The sequence below is a fragment of the Bos taurus genome, chromosome X (genome assembly GCF_002263795.3).
Source record: "Bos taurus isolate L1 Dominette 01449 registration number 42190680 breed Hereford chromosome X, ARS-UCD2.0, whole genome shotgun sequence".
NCBI lineage: Eukaryota > Metazoa > Chordata > Mammalia > Artiodactyla > Bovidae > Bos > Bos taurus.
In genome coordinates, this window is record NC_037357.1 from 126,776,632 (window position 1) to 126,802,376 (window position 25,745).

At 42.2% G+C, this 25,745-nt stretch overlaps 2 protein-coding genes and 1 non-coding gene across 4 annotated transcripts in view; 1 reads left to right on the top strand and 2 right to left on the bottom strand.

The window, feature by feature from the left end:
* Nucleotides 1-1,080: 1,080 nt before the first annotated feature.
* Nucleotides 1,081-1,188, bottom strand: LOC112445211 (U6 spliceosomal RNA). The gene has a single exon (XR_003033581.1). It is a non-coding gene; the product is annotated as a U6 spliceosomal RNA (small nuclear RNA).
* A 4,394-nt stretch (nucleotides 1,189-5,582) lies between these two features.
* SYAP1 (synapse associated protein 1) lies at nucleotides 5,583-21,462 on the bottom strand. Of its 2 annotated transcripts, none has more exons than NM_001034348.1 (9): nucleotides 21,182-21,462; nucleotides 16,368-16,486; nucleotides 15,476-15,542; nucleotides 13,924-13,997; nucleotides 12,224-12,363; nucleotides 9,820-9,968; nucleotides 8,281-8,339; nucleotides 7,716-7,863; nucleotides 5,583-6,544 (listed from the first exon to the last, which is right to left on the bottom strand). In NM_001034348.1, the coding sequence occupies exons 1-9, from the start codon at nucleotides 21,372-21,374 to the stop codon at nucleotides 6,417-6,419; spliced, it is 1,077 nt and encodes a 358-aa protein (NP_001029520.1). In that variant the 5' UTR covers nucleotides 21,375-21,462; the 3' UTR covers nucleotides 5,583-6,416. The 2 variants fall into 2 exon arrangements, with proteins under 2 accessions (NP_001029520.1, XP_010820487.1); XM_010822185.3 differs by having other exon boundaries at nucleotides 7,716-7,884; nucleotides 21,182-21,461.
* A 191-nt stretch (nucleotides 21,463-21,653) lies between these two features.
* Nucleotides 21,654-25,745, top strand: part of CTPS2 (CTP synthase 2) — a 113,323-nt gene continuing 109,231 nt past the window's right edge. Inside the window, exon 1 of the mRNA XM_024988274.2 lies at nucleotides 21,654-21,762. The gene's annotated coding sequence lies outside the window, so the exon portion shown is untranslated. The remainder of the gene's footprint in view (nucleotides 21,763-25,745) is intronic.

Sequence of the window (25,745 nt, forward strand, 5' to 3'; positions counted from 1 at the left end):
GGTTGCAGTGATCTTTTATAATGAAGGACAGGTTACTGAATTTGAGAAGTCTACAGTGAAAGTAAAATGTGTTCTTAAAACTCAAGACCATCTCAGGGCAGTTGCAATTCTAACAACAGGAGCTGACAGGGTCCTCTACTCCAGAAGAGAATTTTTAGTTTTCAGGGAAAACGGTAATATTTAAACCTTAAAGAAATCAGGATGGACTGAATAAATGCTATAAAATATTATAGTTTAACAACTGAAATCATAAATGACTTTATGCAAACAAATCCCTCAGTGTGAGGATCACATAACCAAAGTGATTTGTGAGAAATGCATAACTGCATGAAATTAAAACTTCATGAATATTCATGTCATCTGCCATGACTTACTAGTTTTCCAAGCATCTTTGGGGGCACTGTAACATGCATTTTGTAATTTTATTTTCTTCTTATCAACATAGTTGGATACTTTCATAAACTAATCATTCATTAAAATAGTCTGTCTTCTCCCAATGCAACTAATTGATTATATTAACTATATCAAAATTTCTACATTTTTTTAACTCAAAAATAATTTGTTAAAATTAATGCACCTAATTTCAGGGTTGAAAGATGTGTATCTTTACTTTAAAATGGTGGGAAAGTCTACCAGAAAGAGCAACCTACCAAATAATTCACACTATAGAAGCACATGCAGAGTCCTAAGGCAATGGCACCCCACTCCAGTACTTTTGCCTGGAAAATCCCATGGACGGAGGAGCCTGGTAGGCTGCAGTCCATGGGGTCACTAAGAGTTGGACATGACTGAGCGACTTCATTTTCACTTTTCACTTTCGTGCATTGGAGAAGGAAATGGCAACCCACTCCAGTGTTCTTGCCTGGAGAATCCCAGGGACAGGGGAGCCTGGTGGGCTGCCGTCTATGGGTCGCACAGAGTCGGACACGACTGAAGTGACTTAGCATAGCACAGCAAAGCAGTCAAGAAGGCAAATAAATAGTTGCAAGTTGTATGTAATCTTGTTTTCTTTCAGTAAACTTTAAAAATTTTCTGTGAATCGTATTCATAATATTATTATATTAATGCTCAAAATTGTAAAAAAATATGGAACACTTCTCCGAATTTGTGTGTCATCCTTGCGCAGGGGCCATGCTAATCTCTGTATCATTCGAGTATTAGTATATGTGCTATTGAAGCGTCTAGCACTGTAACATTCTTTCGATTGTGCAAAATCATCTTGGTTATAACGGGGCATCTGAAAGCACCATGAGGACAAATACCTGCTTTGTCTCCTAAAAGATAAGCTTTTTTAATTTTCAGATATGACACATTGAGACTTGTCACTTTGTGTAAGTTAGCACTTCTGCGTATAGGAGATTCTGCCACTGTGACGAGTGCATAGTAGCAGCACACAACCTCCTGAGATTGGCAAGGTCAGCTGAGGACTTGACTTATTTGCCATCAACTGCTGTAATCGCAAAATACATGGATATTGTTAATTCTTGTGTGATATTGACTCCGTGCACCTAAAATAGGCTTTAAAGACAGTATGGTTTGATGCTCTATTTACCTTTTAAATGATTTTTGTTATTTAGGTTTATTTGCATAAACACATCATCCAGCCTTCAGGGTGGGCACATCAGCCCTTAGATGCCACCCAAGAACCTCAGAGAAAGCTCATGAACATGAATTGTGGTTCTCAGAAAGCCCTACCTCTGTGCTTGTTAGAGCGCACACTCTGGAATGTGCTGTGAGAAATATCTGATTCAGCAGGACTATTCATTGTCCCCCTGGGAAGTTGGATCCTCTTAATTTGGGCCTGTGGCAATGGGAGTGGGCAACGGTGACAACTGGAGGCACTTGCAACTAGAAAGTCAGTGTCAGCTGAGGATGCTACAGGAAGAGTAAAAAGCACCAGAAAGTTCTATAGCCCTGAGCGCATCAGTGCATTGGTGCAGCGCCGTCAACTCCTGCGTGCTCGCTCAGTCATGTCCTACTCTGCCACCCCACGGACTATAGCCCACCAGGCTCCTCTGTCCATGGAATTTCCCAGGCAAGAACACTGGAGTGGGTTGCCAGTTCCTTCTCTCAGCTCATGAGGTCCATTCTATCCTCGGGGGTCTTGGTACCATGCAAGACGCTGAGCCAGCAGGTCTGGGGTTGGGGGCGGCCTGAGACCCTGCATATCTAACCCCTTAATTCTGTTTCCTTTTATGAAGCTCCTTTTTGTGAAGCTCATGTATTTTGATGCACAGTATAAGTTGTCGGCTGACCCCCAAGCACATAATAAATACTGAAAATTTCCCCATCAAACAGGTTGAAATTATTTTGCCCTTTAAAAGAATAATATTTCAGGGAATTCCGTGATGACCTAGTGGTTACGATTCTGGGCTTTCACTGCTGTGGCCCCAAGTTCAATCACTGGTCAGGGAAGTGAGATCCTGAAAGCCCCACAGTGCAGCCAAAAAAAGAAAAGAAAAAAAAAAAGAATAACACTTCAGTTACCTGTGTAATTTACAAAAGCAGAACATTTCACCCACGGATGGATCCATAAAACTGTAACCTAACTGTATTTTTATGCTGTGTATAGGAGCTCCAGTGGTGCAATCAGTTAGTGTACTTATACGCTGTATATAAAATCTTATTTTATCCATTTATTTTAACAGGTTAACGTACAATTAAGCATTAAGACTGTCATGTAAAACTAATAGCAACAACTGTAACATTTCTATTTTCATTTTAGGTTTTTAATTTTTTAAGATATTTATTTTTTTATGACTGCACTGGATCTTTGTTGCTGCACAGGTTTTTTAAAATTTGTTTTAATTGGAGGATAATTACTCTACAATATTGTGGTGGTTTCTGCCATATATCAACATGAATGGGCCATAGGTATACATGTGTCCCCCCAATCCTGAACACTCCCTCCCCCCCATCCCCCTAGGTTGTCCCAGAGCACCTGCTTTGGATGCCCTTCTTCATACATCAAACTCCCACTGGCTATCTATTTTACATATGGCAATGTATCTGTCTCAATGCTGTTCTTTCAAATCATTCCACCCTCTTCTTCTCCCACTGAGTCCAAAAGTCTGTTCTTTACTTCTGTGTCTCGTTTGCTGCCCAGTACATAGGATCCAGGTGGCACTAGTGGTAAAGAATCTGCCTGCCAAGGCAGGAGACATAGGAGATACAGGTATGATCCCTGGGTCAGGCAGGTCCCCTGGAGGAGGGAACGGCAATGCACTCCAGTATTCTTGCCTGGAGAATCCCATGGACAGAGGAGCCTGGTAAGCTACAGTCCCTAGGGTCACACAGAGACAGATACGACTGAAGCTACTTAGCGTGCATGCTCCTTTGCTGCCCTGCACATCGGATCGTAGGTACCATCTTTCTAGAGTCCATCAGTTCAGTTCAGTTCAGTCGCTCAGTCATGTCTGACTCTTTGCAACCCCATGAACTGCAGCACGCCAGGCCTCCCTGTCCATCACCAATTCCTGGAGTTCATTCAAACTCACGTCCATTGAGTCGGTGATGCCATCCAGCCATCTCATCCTCTGTCGTCCCCTTCTCCTCCTGCCCCCAATTCTTCCCAGCATAAGGGTCTTTTCCAATGAGTCAACTCTTTGCATGAGATGGCCAAAGTATTGGAGTTTCAGCTTTAGCATCAGTCCTTCCAATGAACACCCAGGACTGATCTCCTTTAGGATGGACTGGTTGGATCTCCTTGCTGTCAAAGGGACTCTCAAAAGTCTTCTCCAACACCACAGTTCAAAAGCATCAATTCTTCAGCACTCAGCTTTCTTCACAGTCCAACTCTCACATCCATTGTTGACTACTGGAAAAACCATAGCCTTGACTAGACGGACCTTTATTGATAAAGTAATGTCTCTGCTTTTTAATATGCTATCTAGGTTGGTCATAACTTTCCTTCCAAGGAGTAAGCGTCTTTTAATTTCATGGCTGCACTCACCATCTGCAGTGATTTTGGAGCCCCAAAAAATAAAGTCTGACACTGTTTCCACTGTTTCTCCATCTATTTCCCATGAAGTGATGGGAGCAGAAGCACAAGCTGGAATCAAGATTGCCGGGAGAAATAGGAGAGTGAAAAAGCTGGCTTAAAGCTCAACACTCAGAAAACTAAGATCATGGCATCTGGTCCTGGGTTGTATGGTAGTTTTATTCCTAGTTTTCTAAGGAATCTCCATACTGTTCTCCATAGTGGTTGTATCAGTTTGCATTCCCTCCAACAGTGCAAGAGGGTTCCCCCTTCTTCACACCCTATCCAGCATACATTGTTAGTAGACTTTTTGATGATGGCCATTCTGACTGGTGTGAGATGATACCTCATGGTGGCTTTGAGTTGCATTTCTCTAATAATGAGCAATGTTGAGCATCTCTTCATGTGTTTATTAGCCATCTGTAGGTCTTCCCTTAGAGAAATGTCTGTTTAGGTCTTCTGCCCACTGTTTGATTGAGTTGTTCATTTTTCTGGTATTGAGCTGCATGAACTGTTTGTATATTTTGGAGATTGTCAGTTGTTTTGTTTGCTACTGTTTCCTCCCATTCTGAGGGCTGTTCTCTCACTTGCTTAGTTTCCTTCGTTGTGCAAAGCGCTTTCAAGTTCAGCCAGTTCCCATCTGTTCACCTTGTTTTTACTTCCGTTACTCTGGGAGGTGGATCATAGAAGACCTTGCTGTGATTTATGTCGGAGAGCGCCCTGCGCAGGCTTTCTTGAAGTGCAGCTCTCTGGTTGCAGACTCCTCATTGTGGTGCTCCTCTTGTTGCACAGCATGGGCTCTAGGGCATGGGCTCAGTAGTTGTGGCTCAGGGACTTAGTTGGTCCGCAGCATGTGGGGTCTTCTCGGATCAGGGATCAAACCTGTCTCCTGCATTGGCAGGTGGATTCTTTACCACTGAGCCACCGTGCAAGCCCCAGGTTTTAAAATTTCTCTGAAACCTTTCCTTTTTTATGTTTATTCAACATTCGTCAATACGAATTTTAGTGCATATACTACAAGCCAACTACTGTTATAATCTGAGCTGCTTATATCTAGGATTTTTAACTACTTAGAAACATTTAACATTTGTTTCCCTACAGCAAACTCTAAATTTTTAAAAATTTTCCTTTCAACAGGATTGCCTCAAAAGTTGACGGACAGCACCTCTGAGTAATCAGCAATTGCAGACCCACAAGTGGAAGTCTCTTGATGATGGTGTCAGTGGTCTCATCGAATACAACCCAAGTGATTCTAGCTGAGGAAGTCTGGCTTCTTTGTGGGAGCATATCTCAAACTACAAACCTAAACAGCTAATTCCTGTTGACTATATCTGCCAGAGGACTATAGACTAATTTTTATGGGATCAAGAATATAAATAAGTACATGTTTCTTATAAGAACTGTGTTAATTCTTCTCCCCTTTATGAAATAAAGGCTTTTTGAAAAACCTGAAAGGTTCAGGAAGCAAACACTGTGGAGTGTTCTGGTATTCAGCCATCTGTCCTTTTCAAGTAACCACATTCTGTGAACAGTCCTGCCGGTAGAGTGGAATCCAGGCAGGATTGGTCAATAAAGTTCCAAAAGTTGTACTCGGAGAACACAATTTTATAAAGACTGACCCTTTAATTAAGACAAAAAAGCAAAAACATGTATTATATGTGGAGACGATTTAAACAACATGAGACGATAAGGTGAAGGGGCTTCTGACAGTCATTGATACTTTAAGGATGAAAGACCCTGTTTTCTACAAAAACCATGATGTGAAATTTAGGAAACCATTATTAAATGTGGCATAGATTTTTTTTTAAAAAAGGCCCCAAAGAAAAACAAATATTTTTACACAGTATTTCTCAGTGTCAAACTGTGTGATGCTTACTCATTATAATCAATATAATTATTTTATCTTTTGGCTTCCAGATGGAATTTTAGAAAATATCTGCAAGAAAATAGTTCAGAAAGTGCTTCCTCTCAAGTTCTTTGGTACAATTTGGTCATTTTGATAGTTATTAATCCATTAAGTACTTTAACATATATGTATCAACAAAAATGCAAGAAGTACAAATGTTTAGAAAACCACAATTGAAGAATATATTATATTTTTGACCTCACAGAAAACTTCAGTCTAAGATTTTGTGTTTCTGAAACATGTCTGTACTGACTACCAGAAAGATGTCTGTACTGACTATAAGAACATCTTTAACTAGATTTATATTAAAGGAACATTACCTAAAACATCCCTTTTTGATTATTAGAATAAATGTCCTGTGTCCTGTTTTTTTAAGTAGAAGAGGCAAGTTTCAGCTTGAAAAACAAAGAATTTTGAATTTAATAAAGTTATATTCCTTTGCGCCTTCTGATTCAGCGAGTCTCAACATCTAGAATTTAATGTCAGTTATAGCATGTTACAGTTTATTCTTTTATTTCAGGAGACAGACAGTTAATTTTCCTCCTTCAGCATTTCCTCTATTTCCTTATCCCAGTTTTCATCTCGTTTCTCTGATTCTGCCACCACTTCATATTCCTGAAGTTCCTGTTGTAGTTCTTTCTCCCAATCTACAGAATCCTCTAAAAGAAACAAATGAGAAAAAAAAGATTCTGAATTCATCACGGTGGTCTGAACAACGCAGTCCAGTATACTTACCTATGTTAAGTACTAACCACAGAAATATTTACTGTCTCAGGCTTTGTTCAGCACTGTGTATGCTAAGAAACTGAACAGGTTTTAACTGTCACTGAAGAGAAATATGATAAGAAAGATACATTTATTAAATGCAGAAGCAAAGGTATCAGATGTCAGTAAATTTTGCATGTTATTTTCCTTTACCTAGGCCTCTGATTTTCTATTTAAGTAGATAATTGATAATTAATACTGGCAGCAAAAACAGCTAATGTTTCTAGAGCACTAACTCAGCCAGGCGAGGGCTAAGTGCTCTCTGCATATCACTCTTTAACCCTTAGAATAATCCGTGGACTAGAGACACAGTTATACACATTTGACAGATGGGGAAGTGGAGGTTTAGAGGCTAAGTGACTTGTCCAAGACCACAGAGCGTGACAGTGACAGACATACAGGTGGAACCTGAGCTGCAGGTGGTTCACCTCCGGGAGGCCAGCTTTATCACCAGTGCTTTCTGCACAACGGTGGGAATAGCTGTCTTCCCCGACGGTAAGTCTCTGAAAGCTTCATGAATGGTGAAGCCTTTGTCTGTCATCCAACAAGAAGCCACCAACCTGTCCTGATGTGCCAAAGAAAGCAGCCCCATCATTTGCACTTTTTTCCTATATCACCTTAAATTAATTTGGTTTTTAAAAGGCAGCCTGCTTCTTCCCAGAAGTGATGTGCTCATGGCACACAGCAACTGGAAAGAGTCTTAAACCTACAGTATAAACTCCAGCAGGATGCAGCTTTGAAAGCAGAAGGCCAGAAGGCAGCATCTCCACAGGAAGGGCTGGCTTTGGTGCCCACTCCTGGCCACATATCCTCGGGGCTGAGATGCCTCAGAAGAGTCACTTAACCTCTGTGGTCTCAGTTTCTCCTTTTTACGCTTCTGTGCTTAGGGCAGAGGAATGGGAAGTCTGGTCATGTGTACCAGAATCCACCTTCTAGTGTTGAACACAGAGCAGTTTTGATGCAAAAGTTACAGCCTAGTTTTGTATATCTGCTCCAAAATAACAAAATTTTCTAAGGTCAACTTCGGCACTGGGGATGAGAACAGTGTTGTTGTTGGCTTTGTACCTTCCAGTGCGACTGTCCCCTCCTCTTTTTTGTCCAGCACCAGCTGCTCCATTTCCTTCCTCAGATCCTCCTGATCTAAGTTACAGGAATCGAAGGCATCACTGACAAACTCAGAAACACATGGGCTGGTAGAAATCTCCTCTTCGTCCTGAAAGGCAATACATGAGCCCTGAAAACAGTTTTTGAAGTGACATAGAGATTAGAGCTCGAGTTTATAGTCATCTAATGACTTACTGCAGCCTCACTTTCATTCCCCTCCTCCGCTAGTCGGATGGTCGCTGTGCTCCAACTCCTAACCTGCACACTGGCTTGCTGACCACAGGAATGACCACCTGAGTCTCTCCACTCACTCACAGTTTGGATCACTCCAGTCATTCTGTCTAGTCCCCAAGGATCACCTCAGGTCTCAGCTGTAGGTCTTTAACCCTTCAAGTACCGGATCCCTCTTCTTCAGAACAGATAAGACCCGTATGCATAAGCAGTTTTGAAATGGTATCTGAGCTAGTTGACAGAGTTACTTCATTTCTAGACATTAACTACTGGGTAAAATGTAAGACTGTATTACCTCTTGAGTTTTAAGCTGAGATTTGATTACGACAGGTGGTGTTTTGGGCCGTACTGCCTCTAAGAAGTGAGAAGAAGAGAGTCAAGAATTGTTTGATTTAATTCTGAATACATATGATAACAACTAAATTATTCATGAGTATGGTGATACTAAGTAATTTTCAGAAATGAGTTTTTAATGTTATGCTTTCTGTTTTTCTGTAATTATCATAGGAACTACCCAGATGAAACCATCTCAACCTCTTTCTTTTGGGGATATGTTTAGTATATATCATCATATTCTAATACCCCTTATGTAAGGTTTCCAGCAGGAAACAAATTTTGATTATTAGCAAAATGCATTGAAGAATAATTCTGCTCTTTCTTTTAAGATAATGAGAATTAAGTTTTCCTTTGTCACAAATGCTAGAAAGCACAAAGTATCAATAAAATGTAATGCTCAGTCACAGCAGCTCTCCTGTTAAGCCCATTTTGATACACATGCAGTTTTGGGCAAAATGGCATTTTCCAATAAAATTAATAAAGAAGAAATACTAAGTATGAGAGACAACTGGGATTCATATTAACATCTACATGCAAAGCAACAAATGTTCTTGTGAGAGCAACTTCGTTACGTTTCCTGACCCTAAATGCAGTTGTCAGGTGCCTTCCTAGTAGTCTATACAACCGGTGCCTTAGGAAGCACTGTTTTATATAATCATTTAAAATTCCATGTATGGATAAGTTTCCAGTTGTAACAGGTACCTATACAAAGCAGGTGTTCATTAAACATTAAAAATAGGACACAAGATACATATCTTAATAATTATTACAGGTATTAAATCAGGGGTCCCCAACCTCTGGCCCATGGACTGGCACCTTCTATCAGAGCAGCAGCAGCATCAGATTAGAAATAAAGTGCACAAGAAATGTAATGCGCTTGAAACATCCTGAAACCATCCCATCCCCTCTCCGGTCCTGGAGAAAAATTGTCTTCCACAAAACTGGTCCCTGGTGCCAAAAAGGTTGGGGACCACTTTTGAAATCATTGCTGATATTATAAACCACTTTCCCCAACAACCAGGGTAAAACTGTCACAGTAAGGAAGAGTCACATGTGTCACTGACTGGGGTCTGGTTCCAGGCTGGCTGGCTGAGTTCAGCTCTACAGACCAAGAACTGGGGACATGAGCAGGCTGAATGGAAGACAGAACCAAAGGAAAGTAGGGAACTGAGTCAGCGGAGAACAGAAAGCATGAGAAGGGCAAGGAGAGAGATGGGAAGATGACTGGTGATGGAGGGAGAAATAAAAAGGAAGAAATAAAAAACCTGAAGAATGAGAAAAAGCAAAGTAAATGAAAACGGAAGGAAGACAAGTTGGCAGGGTCAGGGAGAGGGCAACAAGAGAAGAATGAATATCTTCTCTGGAAGGAAAAGTATTTTCCCTAAGATAACGATGATATTTCTGGCATGTGCACAATGACAGGACCATGAGAATCTGAGTATTTTTAAAGGAATGTTTGTGACATTTGCCCTGCAGAGCGAAGCCTTCTTGAATATACCTGTCAGCGGCAACTCATTCTGTCTGCCGTGGTTCTTCTCCTCCTTCCCAGCAGCCTGCTGCTGGGCTGCCAGGGCTGTGAGCTGGGCCGACTGCTTAATTAGGGAGACACGGTAGAAGTAGTTCCTCCAAAACACGTCTTCCTTCACACTTTCAAAGACAAACAACAACACACTTGAGAATGCATGCATACATGTGTGCAGGGCTTATCTGTTGCAGTGGACATTGGAATAGGTGGTTTTTACAGACATGAGGCTCAAAGGAAATTCTCACTTCCTTTCGAATTGAAAGCGGAGTAGTAGGATAAACTATCTTCTCCACAGTAGCAAAGTTTATAATGCACCAATGAATACTCAGTGTTTCTTGGTATTTTAAAGATATTGACACTGCCCTCAGCAGAGGGAAGTGGGGGACTGCTGTCAAAGCACCATGAGCAGCCTGGGAGACTGGAAGTAGAGCAGGTCCCCACCAATTATCTGCTGTTTACCAAAGGATTAAATGCTTTCAAGCAGTGAGAATAAAGGATTGTGGGTGTTGTTCCTTATGAGAGGACATGTTTGGCAGCTTGCATATAACTAGCAATCAGCGACAGTAATGAAGCAGCAGATGACTGATAAAAAGACTGAAGTAACCTGAGAACTCTCAGTGAAGTCTCAAACCTGGCTGCACACTCGCCACCTGGGGTGAGGTGTCGGCACCCAAGAAGAGCAAGGTGAGTACCCACGTGGTGGTGGCCTGGAATAGTGAGTGACAGCCTGAACAGGGACAGGAGGGCATCTAAGCTGGGGAGGTGGTGGTGGTGATAAAGGAAGATTGGTCACTCACAAGGGGATTGACTGCTTAAATAAAAATACTAAGGATAGTGGAAACTGGGTTTCTTACCATCAGAAAAGGGAGTTACAGTCATGAAAAGGGAAAATTCTAGAATGATCCTTGCTGTGAAGTATCACTGTGACCATATGGTTTTTATTCAGTAGAGATGCAAACAAGTGCGTCTGTGTATATATGAGCACACTAGCTCTTCCACTGAGTGGGCCAAGGAGTAGTGACATCCCAATAATAAAGAGCATGCCTAATGCACACCACTTTCCTAAAAGGAACCAGAACCCCTGGGACAAATGGCCAATTCCAGGGTTATAGCAGGGGAAGTACAAGGTGAGCCTGGAGGACTATCTCATGCTAGAAAGGAAGGACTCAATGAATGAACAGGATGAGTTAAAAAGACATAGAAGCCAGCTTGAATGGGCTTCCACTGGCAAATAGGTGATGGTTTGAGCATCAAAACAAATAATGATAGCAATGGATTATAACCATTGCATAAAACAGGACCTTGAGTCCATACAGATATACATAAATATATGAATACATGGAAAATTTGAGGAAACATGACATATTTACAGAGTTTCAAAGTGCCTCCCGAGAAAATAGTTATTAATTTCAAAGAGGGAAGGAGTAACTTTATAGTCAGGAAGGCTGGCAGACACCACCTTCATCAAGTGGCAGAGACCAAGAGTCACAGTCCCTGCACTCAGGGACAGCTGGCGCAGCTGAGAACAGGGGCTCCTGGCTGTACTGAAGCCGTGGGGCTCAGGCTCAACCCGCTGTTCCGTCTATAGCCAGCCCAGGCTGAGGAGTCTGCTCATGGCTACTGAGCTGCCCCGCCTCAATGGCCCAGGGGAGCACACAGCCCCAAAGAATGGGTAAGAGAAGCCTCCAGCATGAACACAGAACCCAAAGTCAAGACGCAGAGAAGGCAGAGTGAGAAGGGTATCTTAAGAAAGCCAGACTTCATGTCCTCAGAGAATAGGAAGATAACCCCATCACACAAGAAGAGAGAGGCATAAAACAGGAACACTCAGTGAACACCAAAGACCACTGATGTTAAAAGTGGGGCAGATTCAAAAGAAGGTAGAAAAGGTGAGAAGAACTCACGGTGGCAGAGGAGAAGGGAGGGGGCCTCTGTTGATCGCCACGCCACAGAAGACATGATACCTGTGCTGGAGCTTAAGGGACAAGCAGGAATTTGCGGAGGGGAGAAGCCTTGGATGGGAAGAGAAAGGCCACTGCCACAGAGAGGAGCCTGAGTGGACAAAAGGCAGTGCCATGTTCTCATGCACCTTGGGGATCTTGGTTTTATTCAGGAGGGTGCAGGTGCACATGTGTCTTTCATAGGAAAATTCTTTCTACCATCTAACTGGGGATAAAAGAGCACATCTCATCTGTACTCCAAAATTCCCCAAAAGTCCACCCTGAGTTTTGATTCTATGGCACCCTGTGTGTGGGGAGTGGGGGTGGGTGGGTACCGCTGAAGGGCCGTAGAGCCCGTTTTCATGAAGAATGTCTGAGAACATCCTGGCCCCCAGCCCATGCCTCTTTCCCATCCGGCTCGAGAACCCAATGCTTACAGTTTAGGAACAAGGTCAAATCTCATCCTGCTCAGGAGCTCATCCTCTTGGAGCATGACCAGTGCGACGGGATACATCTGATCAAAGTCAAAGTTAAACTGCACCCCGGCTGGAGGGTCACGAAGGAAGTTCCTCTTGTCCTTGGATAAAAAGAGGAAAAACATGGGGGAAACCATAGACTGCAATGAATAGGTAACAACGTATCAATGATATGACACATTAAATTCCCTAAATGCTTCAGCCACCAAGTGCAACGAGCTGTCATTAACTTGTCTGCCTTAGAGAGAATGGAGGATGATCAATCCTTTCATATATTCTTTAATAGTTTTAACTGGAGAGAGCGTCATGGGAGGTCAGGAAATTCAACCATGAACTTTATGAAATTACATAATTTGAAACCATAGAAAAAGACTTCTGTTTTGGTATGTGAAAACTAATGTAAAAGAACCCAAAGTTGGAGTCAGCTAACCATGGTGGTCTTATCAGAGAAGTAAAACCCATGACCCAAGTCATTTCTCAAGTGTGCACAAACCACACTTTGGTCTCATACCTTCTGATGGAATGTGCGAGCCCACGCTCTGCCTGAAATCTCTGTTACGCTCTGAAGGTCAGTCCCTGCACTGAGGGCATGAGAATGCAATGGTGGCTGAGACAGTCACAGTGCAGCTTCTCCACAGAGAGTGCCAGGCAGGGAAAGGCTTGTTGTTGGTTCACTTGGGGAACCTTGGCTGAGCACGTGCTAGGGCCAGGGCCCCCACCCAACACTTCAAGTCTCCCCCTTCTGGGGAGAAGCATGCAGATGTGTGATGTCAATGTCAAGTTTGACTGTAAGGTGGTCATCAAAATACATGGTGTCCATAGTGAGCTTGGAATTGGATCCTCAGGCCTTTAGGGATTTACTAATGGGAAGAAAAAAAGAAATCCTAAATGCCCTGGGGGAGTGGAAGGGAGGGAAAGCCCAGCTCTATATTTGTTTTCTAGACCAAGGTTCCCTTTATGACTTTGGCTAAAAAAAAAAAGTAGGTTAAAAATAAAGCTTGAAAATCACCCATATAGTGAAAGCCTTATGCTGGGTGCTGAGGACAAAGCTCAAAGCCAGCCTCTGCTGAGAGTTCATAGCCCAGGAGAGACAAAGATAAGGAGTGAGGGTCCCATTTGAGAGTATTGGTCTCCATACCTGCACAGTGGTGATAAAAGCCCCTACCTACCTCACAGACAAACCAGGAGGCTCAAAAGAGATAATGTGTGAGAAAGTACTTCCTGAAACTGTCAGGTGCTACATGATTCTTAGGTGGTAACACACTAATATTTTGGGGCAGCATATGGAGTTTTATTTCTTTCAATTTCAGTTTCAGAGAGATATATACAGTAGTTAAAGAGCAAATTTAGAATATGATCATTTCATTTGGAAGAATTAGAATGCTATCTAGAAACTTCTTAATAGCACATCTCAAAAGATTGTCTTAAAAAAAAAGATTGTCTTAATAACAAAAAAAAATCCTTTTAAGGCTGCAAGAATTATTTTGTGAAATAGACTAGAAAAGCAAATTTAAAAACATTGAAAAAATAGTGAAAGTTGAGGTGTACATTCCTAACATCTCAAAATATTTAAAAAATTGTATAGAAGAAAAACATTCTGCTAAGGGTGACGTCATGATAGGAAGAAAGTATTTCAGTACAGGGTATCACAAGATACTTACAGCTGACAGGGCCAAGATTTGTTGTTGAATTGTTTCTTCATCATTACTATCAACCCATGGTGGCACTGCTACTTCTAAAAGGTTTTTAATGGCAAAGAAGTAAAAACAGGTTACAAGGGTTACGTTGTGACACCAGAAACTAACACAACATTGTAAAGCAACTACACTACAATTAAAAAAGGGGGGTGAGGGGGTTACACTGCCATCTGTGGCTTGAAGGAATGAGAAAGTTTCCACATAACCATTTTAGCAATTTACTAGTAAGTTCCAAATACGAACACTCATTGTAATCCTCAGAGTTAACGTAAGAATCTTATGCACGTATGCATTTGGTAAAAAATGGACTTGCATCATACAATGGAAAAGTTGAAGAATGCCTTGACTAGGTGACCAAAATCAACATCACCCAGAAGACAGAGATGGCCACTGTAGGCCTCCAGATGTGATCTCTTGAGAAGGATTCATCATGTAGGCAGTCTTCTGGCCAAGCATGCATAATCTGAATCTGATCATGAGGAAATATCAGACCAAGCCCAGATGAGGAATGGTCTATTTTAAAAGAAGGAGCACAACAAAAAGTGCAGTACTGTATCCAAGACGATGCTGTACTGAGAGGGGAAAGTGTATAAAGGATGTTACTGGGTCAAGTGACAAAATTAGATTGTGAATATTATGTCAATGTTAAATTGCCTAAAGCTGGTAACTGTACCACTGGTGATTATATAAAAGAATATTCCTAATTCTTAGGAAATGCATACTGAATGGAACGGAAAAATAAAAGTGAACCTGCCTCCAAACCTTTCACTCCCAATCCATCCACAGTTCCCATCTCAGAGGCACCAACTAGTCCTGAGCCAGGGTCAACTTTACTGCTTCCCACGAACTACCAGGTTACACTGCCCTGTACAGTAGTTGACTTGTCCCAAAGAGCCGCTTCCCAGTTTTGGGTATCTGAGGACAACAATGCCTGATGGGAACTCAGCACAGGACTAACTAGTTCTTTCTGAATTTGTGGTACTGCTCAAACCAACTGAAGTATTTCACACTACTTTTGCCAGATTGTGTCTGAAAACCACCAAACAGTAAAAGCAGGCATTTTGAGATCTTGCAACTGCAAACATTTAAACGAATATTTGTCAGTAAAGAAATGTGTTGATTAAGTTCTCCAACACCCTGTGATTTTTCACAGCCCTCTGTCACTTCCCTGGAAAGCCCTTCCTTTTTTTCAGGAAGGGAGCCAACATTTGCTAAGTGCCCGCTAGGTATACATCAGAGACTCTGCTGGACATGTGAGAAAGTAAAAAGAAAAGCCCACTCCCCCTCCTTCAGAGCCAGCTCCCAAGAAGGGCTACCTCACCCACATCCTAGCCACGGGCAGGGATTTCCTTCAAGTCCTGAAGGCTTGTCCCCACTAGTCCTTGTGCTGCCTGAGAGATAGGGGCCTAACTTGGACATTTTTGTAATCTCATAGCCTTAGTGGGATGTCAAGCACATAAGCAGTGTTCAGTAAAATCTGGTAGGCAAGTAAGTCACGTATAAACCTATACCATACCTGACTTTTTTGTATTCTGCTCCTCAACAAATTTTTTCTGTTCCTTATGAAAATCTCCTATAAATGTCTGTTAAAAAATACACAGAATTAAATTACTTTTAAAAAGCTTATTATTAGATAAGATTTACACTCGAGATTTGTGAAGTTCATTTGAGACATCTTATTCATTTTCCTCAAATAACAAGACACAAAAGTGGTATGTCTTCCCTTCCCCAATAAGAGGGAATCTTCAACATTTCTGAACTCTTAAGTGTTCAACTGCCTTTTTGACAGATGATCTTTTCAAATGCAAAAATAAAAGGATTTAAAGACAGAATTTTTATGTTATTTTATAAAACAATAAAAGACAGGTCAAATCTCATTCTAACAAATAGTACACACCATGAAAATATCTAAATAACAAGCTGTCTTAAGTTTAATTGATGACCTCCTTAGTTCAAACAGTTACCAACAGAAATGAAATTCCCTAGGCCTGTACCCTTCCATTGCAAAAAATGAACAAATTCACTCCCTAGAGTCTTAAAAGGGTTGTTCCTATTGGCCCAGGACTTTTAAAATGATTCAACTGAATGAACTCAAATGATTCAAAGGCATAAATGTATTCTGAAATGGTTATAGTTGAAAATTAAACTCACAATATGAAAAGCTCAGTATTACCCAAAAGCATCAATGTATTTTAGAATATATTAAAAAAAAAAGTTATTTAAATCAGGTAACTTATAGTTACTTATTATACAAAAAGGAGAGGGGAGAGGGGAAAAAACAAGAATCTCAACATTTTTATCAGAATATGATACCCTATTTGGGTTAATAAAGTTCATAAAAAGGGATGATTACATTAGCTGCTAATGAATTTCATAAACTTATATTTCCAAAAGATATTTAAATGTACCTTATCAATGATGTCATCTATCTTTCCTTCTTCTACTGATTTCTTTATTGTTTGTGCTGTTTCAGCAACTGATTCAGTTATTTTTTTTGTAGCAGCGGTTGCAAAGTTAAACAGATAGTCTGTAAAGAATAAAAAAGAGTCTATGCTCCATTCAAGTATGATGGTTATTATATTTGTAAATTTCTCCCTTAAATAGTGCTTGTAAGACTAAAACCACAAGACACGTTTCTTGTTAATTGGGACTTAAAACTTAAGGAGTGAGAAGCACCAATAGTACTCCATTTTCTCAGTGGACAGGCCATCCACACTGGGCCTTTAATTCATTGCTTTCAAAGACTATTAGCATGCTCCTCAGTTCACCCCAGTAGCTGTTTCAAAATTATCTCGCCCTTCTCCAGCCTCTAGTTCTAATTTATCTCAGCAAGTAATCTCCTCTCCCACTTTACAATAAGATCAAGGCTCCTTCTTACTTTCTTTCCTTTCTAGACCCTAAGTATCCCATCTTAATTTTCTCCTTTCCTCTTGTTCAAAAGAAGAAGAAAAAAAGCCCCTCCTCTCCCTAGATTAACTCATCCCATGATAAATCTGGGGGAGTTTTTAATAAATACAAATCTTGGCAAGCCCTAATGTAAATACTCTTCACTAATAATAATGAGCAAATATGTGGAATGAAATTCAAATTGGAACACACAAACTTCACAAGACAAAACGAAAACACAAAATTAACTTCTCTAAAGACCTGAAAACACATTTGTTATCAGGGCTCTTTTTGCACTACGATGTAAAGGCATACTTGTAGATAAATAACATTTTGAAGTTCACATTCTACAGAATTTGGGCTGCAGGAAGCGACCTCAGGAAGGTCGTGGTAGGGGATGCTCCCAGGCAACTGGCTTTCCAATTTCATCTCACAGAAAATGCTCCCAAATCTAGGGCGGTCTTCCTCTGTGACACGCACCTGCTGAGAGGGCAGGTGGGCTGACTCACAACGCTGGCAGGGAGAAGACCCTGAGAAGAACACCCCAGGGAGCCCAGCACACCTGATTAAATCCTCACTCTGTCCTTGGTACCATGGAAAATCAAGTGACATCTCACCCACTTACCACCTCCTTTACCACTAAACAGTCTGCCATTTCTCATTGTGTCTGGGGGTGTTCATCTGTTCCCAGTATTAACATCCATTGTGACTATACCTCAGGACACTCCTTGTCCCTGGTCTCTTTCTCTCTCACCATTCTCCCCCTTCATACGACCACAAGAAATTCTTCAGGATCTCCAAGGAAGCACCACATATGTCATTTCTTGGTTTGAAACACTTTTATCGGCCACCCTCCCTTTACCCAGCTAACTCTACACATCCTGTGAACCTCCACTTACACATCACTTCTCAGCAAATGGACCTCGGCTCCTTGGCCAGCACAGGTGTCCCCAAGAGGTGTTCCCTCACTACCTGTGTTGCCAGATCAACAACATCCATGACACCATATCCGTTACGTGGTGGATGTGTCCTCTCAGCTAGACTGAGACCCATCCTAAGCCCCACTGGGGCAGGGACTGAGGCTGTCTGACTCAGTGTATCCCCAGAAAGTGACCAGTAAATACTTCCTGAGTGCATGAATGGGGAGTGACTAAATGCTGAGCTTTGGGGAGATCCCTGATTTCCTTTTGGTTATTTACCCAGGGCTTATTTACCCAGAGTAGTATGATAAAATGAGAATACAGCCACATTACTTCGTAAAAATATTATCTGCAGATAGACAAATCCAAACTTCTAAAAGAGCAGGGTTCCCTCTAAGATTTTATCAGGAATACCTTTTGAATTATTGATATATTTGTCATTTTGGGTCTTTTTTTTTATCTTTGTTCCCTGACCAGGGATGAAACCCATACCCCCTGTATTAGAAATGCAGAGTCTTAACCACTGGACTGCCAGGGAAGTCCCGAGAATGCACAGTTCTTGCCCTCAAAGGATGTCCATTGATAAATAAACCAACAAAGAAAGATTGAAAGATAACAAGAGGAGCGAGATTATTCATTAAACAGAGGCTCTCCAAAAGGGAGGGATGTCTCCCAAGAGTTAATTACTGAGAGGCCTGGATTCCTAAGTCAGAAGGAGGGGGCAGTGGGAGACAGGACAAGAGATTCTCAGGAGAGATGCTCATAAAGACGAGAAGTATGGAATTGTGCAGAGACTGGCTGACACCAAGTTAAAGACAGAAAAATTGAGACGCCGATAAGAGTTAACAGGAAGTAACAAGAGTACTCTGATGCTGGGAGGGATTGGGGGCAGGAGGAGAAGGGGACGACAGAGGATGAGATGGCTGGATGGCATCATGGACTGGATGGATGTGAGTCTGGGTGAACTCCGGGAGTTGTTGATGGACAGGGAGGCCTGGCGTGCTGCAATTCATGGGGTCGCAAAGAGTCGGACATGACTGAGTGGCTGAACTGAACTGAACTGAGAGTACAATGTCCACTTCAGGGACTTAGGCACAGGAGGGGGTCTGAACTAAAGCAGCTACCAAAGAAAAGACAGTCTAAGTAAAATGTCTGCAAGTGAATAGACACAGTAACTTTCTGGAAGGAGGGGGTAGATTGCTAATATCTTATTTTCATTTTCATCATGTCACAAGCATCCCAGGAAGAGTAGGTATAATTAGCCCAGTTTACAGATAGGAAAGCTGAGGCACAGAGGATAAATGATTTGTCCATGAAGATGGGGAAGACCCTGTTGCCTAGCCAATAGCCTATCCTCTTCCTCCTTGCCAAAGAAACTACAATTTCGGTGGGTGCTCATGAAACCTGGGGGTGATCTTGATCCTCTCTGTTAAAGCCTGTTTGTTCGACTTACTGTGATTTGCAAATGACATCACAATAAAGGCAGTAAGAAGTACAAGGAACTCAAACACAGGCTACCTGCCTCTAAATGGCAAGCTGGTGCTCCAAAGAAACTAATCTACTCAGTGGGAGTCAGGCACAGAGATGTTTGAAGTTTTCAAAACAAAGATGGGTTTTTTAAAAGAATATACCTCTTAGGATCACTATGTAAAATAAAAAATATTTGATTGTTTCTCATCTTTTTGAGGGGTTGTGTACAAACTAGGACCTTTACATCTTTTTAAAATCAAATGACTTCCCTGGTGGTCCAGTGGTTAAGACCCCTGCAGTGGTCTATCCTAGGTCAGGGAAGTAAGATCCCACAATGCCGCATCGCTTGGCCAAAAAATAAATGAATAAACTTTAGAGCCAAATGAGCTCTAATTTATTTGGAAACTTTGCATTCACAATGTGTGTGTGGGCAGGAAAGTCCTTCATCTAACCTTAGCCTCCTAAACCTAAAGAAAATCTGGTGAGGAAAGAAAGAGATGGCAGTTTTTAGTTTCAAAGTTTTCATATTGAAAACATACTTACTAAAAATATTCAGAAGTCTTTATTACTAAATATAAACATGAAGCTTCAATAAAGCCCTGAGTTTTAAGAAGTCACTTTTGATACTCTTCTGAAGATAAACGAAAATGGTTTTCTATGTTCTACTAAATCAAGGAAACAAACACACACAGCCTTTCCTAATGTGGTCCCACTTTTATTTATCCCAGCTACTAACACAGCCTCTCTGCTCTAGTCAAATTCATCTTGTCACATCTCTCAAATATTCCAAGCTCATTTCTTCCCCAATTTTCCACAGAGGAAATAGTTGTTTCCTCTTAAGTGATTTCATTGCACAGCACTTAGTTTTATTTTTCTTGTGCACTGTTTAGAGGCTTGGGGCTGATATTGTGTACAGCCATGATGTGGGATGATGCCTGTTCTCCCTGCCTCTCCACCCCACAGTAAACTTTTTGAACGTTAGAGCCTTTCCTATTCAAATATGTTTCTCTCCACTCTCAGGCTCCAGCCTGCCCTATACTCTTGCCTTTCAGTATCTTGAACTAAATCCTTTAAAACTGTTTGTTAAATTATACATCTCTCACTTGTCGTGTTGTCTGTTTTAGGGCCACCTTCTCAAAGACGTTTTGATTATTTAAGCCTGCCAACGTCTTTTCAGGAGCAAAATTACTACAGCTTGTGTTTATTTTGCATGTTTATTACTTATATCCTCCTCCTGAACTAGACTGTAAGCTGGGAAAGAGCGTGGATTTTGAAATTATACAGTCCCAGATTCAAATTTCACTTCTACCATTTACATATCAGCCTAACTTTGGGCCACTAACTCTGAGCTCCTTCTCCCAGCTCACTGGGGTGTTTTAACAGATGAGACATCGTTCACAAAACATCTAGTGCTGAAACTTGGAACACAGACAATAGTTGGCAATTACTTTTCCACCTTAAGGAAAAATGTCCAGCTGCACCTAAAAGGCCTACTTGTCACAGGCCTTTAGTAACTCTTCCTCAGTTTAACTGGGACGACACATTCTCATTTAAGGGCAAAAAGCTCCTCAACGTCCCCTGTCCTCTCTAGCTGAGAGGCCGTGGAGGTGAAAGTTGGCGAGTTCAATAAAAAAGATTCCCCGTCAAACATAAAGATGTCGGGCCCCATTGCTTTATTGCACCTCTGCTCTCAGTGTTGACACACTCTGCAAAGAGTGACATGTCACTAGCCACTAGGGACTTCAGGCACAGGGTTTGACTACTAGATGAGGCTTCGGTCTTGCCCAGATCCTCACCAACCTCTCCGGTCCTGTGAGGATCGACCGATCGACAGAGACACCTTCCTCTCCCCACCCCGCACTCCCGATCATTGATGGTCCACACCCAGGGGCGGCAGGAGGGATGCGGGAGCTCTCCGAAACCCTGTGGTCCCAGGGGAGACTCACTGCCGAGGCCCTTGGCCTGATGAAGGAGCTCCTGGTTCCCGGCTAGCTGTGGCTCCCCCTCCACTGACTCCGCCACCGCCTCGGAGCGCTGATCGGGTGGAGCGTGTCCCCTGGGCTGTCCGTCTCCCTGGGACTGCCGGCCACCCGCCGCCGGCTGCTCCAAGCCAAACCAGCTGCTCAAACTCCGGAACATCCCGTCAGCGGGGCCGCCACCGCGGTCCGGGTCACGGGAGACCCTTGAGGGTGCCGCCTACTCTCAATTCCACAAGAAGTAACTCCCAGGAAGATAACAGGAAGGGCGACCCGGAGCCGCGGCTCCGTCCGTCGCCCCGCCTACACGGCAACTCCGCCACAGCCGCGCTGGCGTCACTTCCGGACAAAGGCCCCGCCCTCCCCTTGTTTCGTAACTCGATGACGCGCGTGGAAACCGGACAAAGGGTTTTCCCCACGTCGCCCAACCCCGCCCCTGTTCCTCCGCCCCCGGGATTTTGTAGGTTCCTGATGTAGGGTAGTCTCGGAGAAGGCAATGGCAACCCACTCCAGTACTCTTGCCTGGAAAATCCCATGGATGGAGGAGCCTGGTAGGTTGCAGTCCATGGGGTCGCTAAGAGTCGGACACGACTGAGCGACTTCACTTTCACTTTTCACTTTCATGCATTGGAGGAGGAAATGGCAACCCACTCCAGTGTTCTTGCCTGGAGAGTCCCAGGGACGGCGGGGCCTGGTGGGCTGCCGTCTATGGGGTCGCACAGAGTCGGACACGACTGAAGCGACTTAGCAGTAGCAGCAGCAGCAGATGTAGGGTAGTAAACAGCGTCTTTGTCACGCAGAGCAGCTTGGCTGGTGACTTAACCTCGCCTTTTCAGGTTCAGCTGGGCTGGCCCCCTGAAAATGGATATCTTTAAGCTCTTCCTGAGTGAGTGAGTGAAAGTTGTGTAGTCGTGTCCGACTCTTTGCGACCCCATGGACTGTATAGTCCATGGAATTCTCCAGGCCAGAATACTGGGATAGGTAACCTTTCCCTTCTCCCTGGGGATCAAACCCAGGTCTCCCGCATTGCAGGCGGATTCTTTACCAGCTGAGCCACAAGGGGAGCCCAAGAATACTGGGATGGATCTTCCCGACCCAGGAATAGAACTTGGATCTCATTCATTGCAGGCGGATTCTACCAACTGAAATATCAGGGAAGCCCTAAGCTCTTCCTGAGTCCACATCAAACCTAGCTCAGGATGGAGGAAACTATTATAGGACACACGTCAGGATATAAGGAGCAGAATCTAGGCTGTGAGAAACCACAGGCAGACGACCTCGTTTTTTCAAATAAATTGTAAGGAAAGGGGAAAGGGGACTCTATAGATTAAGCATGGCTTAAGAGAGGACCCATGGCAACTTGTGGATTTTATTTAGATCCTCAGATACAATGGGGAAAACTTTTTGACGTTGTAAGAATTGGAAATTTGGGCACTGCTTAGTTTATGAGATTAAGAAACTAAATTTAAAAAATTCTTATTGTGGTTGTTCTTTTAGTCACTAAGTCATGTCCAGCTGTTTTGCAACCCCATGGACTATAGCCCGCCAGGCTCCTTTGTCCATGCATTTCCCAGGCAAGAAAAATGGAGTGGGTTGCCACTTCCTTCTCCAGGGGATCTTATTGACCCAGGGATCAAACCCACGTTCCCTGCATTGGCAGGCAGGTGCTTTACCACTGAATCACCAGGGAAGACCCTAATTGTGGTAGATAAACATAAAATTTACCACTGTAACCAGTTTTTAAGTGTACAATTAAATAGTATTAACTACATACACATTGTTAAGGAACCAGTCTGCATAATTCTTTCAGTTGCAAAACTGAAATTCTTCACCCACTAAACAACAACCCTATCTCCCTTTCCCCTAGTCCCTGGCAACAAAGCTACTTTCTGTCTCTGATTTTTGATTACTCCAGGAACTTCACATAAGTGGAATTATACCACAACTGTCTTTGTGACTGGTTCATTTCATTGAGCAAATGTCCCTGAGGTTCATCCATGTTGTAGCATGTGTTAGAACTTCCTTAATATTCTGGCTTAAAAGGCTACTTTGAATACTCCTTGATATAAATTGTAGCAATATTTTTTTTTGACCTGTCTTCTAAGGCAAAGAAAACAAAAGCCAAAATAAACAAATGGGACCTAATTAAACTTAAAAGCTTTTGTACAGCAAAGAAAACCATCCACAAAATGAAAAGACAATCTACTGAATGGGAGAATATATTTGCAAGGGACATGACTGATAAGGGGTTAATATCCAAAATACAAAAACAGCTTATACAACTCAATATCAAAAACAAACACACAACCTGATTAAAAAATAGGCATAAGACTTGAATAGACATTTTTCCAAAGAAGACATACAGATGGCCAACAGGCACATGAAAAGATACTCAACGTCTCTAATTATCAGAGAAATGTAAATCAAAATCACAATGAGATATCAACGCACACGTGTCAGAATGGCTATCATCAAAATGACACAAATAACAAATGTTGGTGAGGATGTGGAGAAAAGGGAATGCTTGTACACTGTTGTTGGGAATGTAAATTGCTGAAGCCATTGTGGAAAACAGTATGGAGGTTCCTCAAAAAACTAAAAAGAGAACTACCATGTGATCCTGCATGCACCCTAATGTTCATGGCAGTATTGTTTACAATTGCCAGGGTATGGCAGCAACCTGTGTCCATCAACATATCAATGAATAAAGATGTGGTTTGTATACACACCTACACACCAGAATACTACTCAGCCATAAAAAAGAACAGAATTTTGCTATCTGAGCAACATGGATGGACCTGGAGGATACTGTGCTTACTGAAATAAACCAGATGTGGAAAGACAAATACTGTATGTCATCACTTATAAGTGAAATCTAAATATTGAAATCATTGAATATAATGAAAAAAGCTATCTTGAAAAAGGCTGGATAGTATTCCATTGTGTGTATACTCCACATTTTATTTACCCATTCATGTGTGATGAACATATGGATCATTAATTTTTAAATTGTGCTAATTTTATTGTGTGTATGTGTTTAAAAGAGTTGGAGTTTACATATTATTGTGGAAAATTAAATATATAGAAAACCAACCTAAAAGTTGAGCTTCAACAGTTATCAATCCCTGGCGAGGTTTGTATCATCTGTATCCCCATCTGTTTCCCCCTATCCTGTATTAATTTGAAGCAAATGCCAGACATCCTGTTACAATTGTCCTGAAGGGTAGAATTCTTCAAAATAAAAGATTATAAAAGAACATGAGCAGTCAACTTAATAACAGATTTTCTTTTTTTTGCCATGTGGCTGGTGGGATCTTAGTTGACCATGGATTGAGCCTGTGTCCCCTGCAGTGGAAGTGTGGAGTCTTAACCACTGAACTGCCACGGAATTCCTTTTCTCATTAAAAAAATTTTTTTTATCCCCAATGCTATATAAGCACCTGGTGAGGGAAGACATACTCTGATCCCACACAAGTCAGTCAGTCTTACTTGTGTTATCAAATTTGTTTTTCTCCTCAAATCTTTTCCCATTTTGGATTAATGATACTGTAGTTATAATAATCCCTTTGTATTCACAGAGTATCCATCATCTGTTTGCCTCGTAGATTAATAGAATTAAGATGAGGCCTTATATCCTGTGATGAAGAGTCTGGCTTTGGGGACAGACTTTTTGGTCAGGGCATTTCACATCTCTAAGCCTCAGATTCTGCAGTATAAAAAAGGGGATCTTAATAACTGTCCTGGTTGTAAAAAGGAAATGAAATACTGAAATGTAGAAGGAAGCCTTACATATGTGGCATGAAGTATTAAGTATTATCATCGATGTGAACCTGTTTCACAAGCATCCTTTGTGCTGGGTCTTCTGGAAGACTTGTTTTACACCAAAGTCCTCTGTGCTTCCTGCCTTTTTATAAGGTGTTTCCTCCTTAAAAAGAAAAAAATTGAATTTTGCCAACCGTCCCTCTACCCTCCTAGTTGCTGTTATCTACTAGCTTCCTCATTGCTCCTCCACGTTCACTGAAGATTTGGTTCCTTGGCCTCGATTGACTCCTCCAATTGTTGACATACTTCTGGGGGTCCTCAATGCGCCCCACACTGGCCTGGTGAGCCCTAGGCCCAATTCCAGTGATGCCCATCTCACTTGACTCCATGTCAGGGTCAGACCCTAAACTGGATCATCTCCTGGGATTTCTTTCCCTTTGACATCGCTGACACCCACAGTCTGGTGACAACTCCTCAGTCCCTTCATCCCCACAGGCCCTCATCTTTTGGTCTATCTCTCTCTTTTTCTTGGCAGCGCTGTGGTGCATGTGGGATTTCAGTTCCCCAAACAGGGATCAACCCCCCGCCCCTTGCATTGAAAACGTGGAGTCTTAACCACCGGACCACCAGCGAAGTCACCATCTCTCTTCTTAGTTCCAGTCTCTCTCCTCCCTGCTCCTCTCCCTTCCTTTCTTCTGGGGACTAGGCCCCTGGTGCGTCACCATCTCACATTCTTTGAGTGCCCTTAACTTCCTCACTCTCATCCTTCTAC

Coding starts and splice junctions, on each gene's coding strand:
- SYAP1 (XM_010822185.3), bottom strand. CDS start 21,374: ATGTTCCGGAGTTTGAGCAGCTGGTTTGGCTTGGAGCAGCCGGCGGCG. Junction 16,487..21,181: donor TCAGGCCAAGGGCCTCGGCA/GTGAGTCTCCCC, acceptor TATTCTTTACAG/ACTATCTGTTTAACTTTGCA. Junction 6,545..7,715: donor GGGGACAGTCGCACTGGAAG/GTACAAAGCCAA, acceptor TGTTTCTTTTAG/AGGATTCTGTAGATTGGGAG.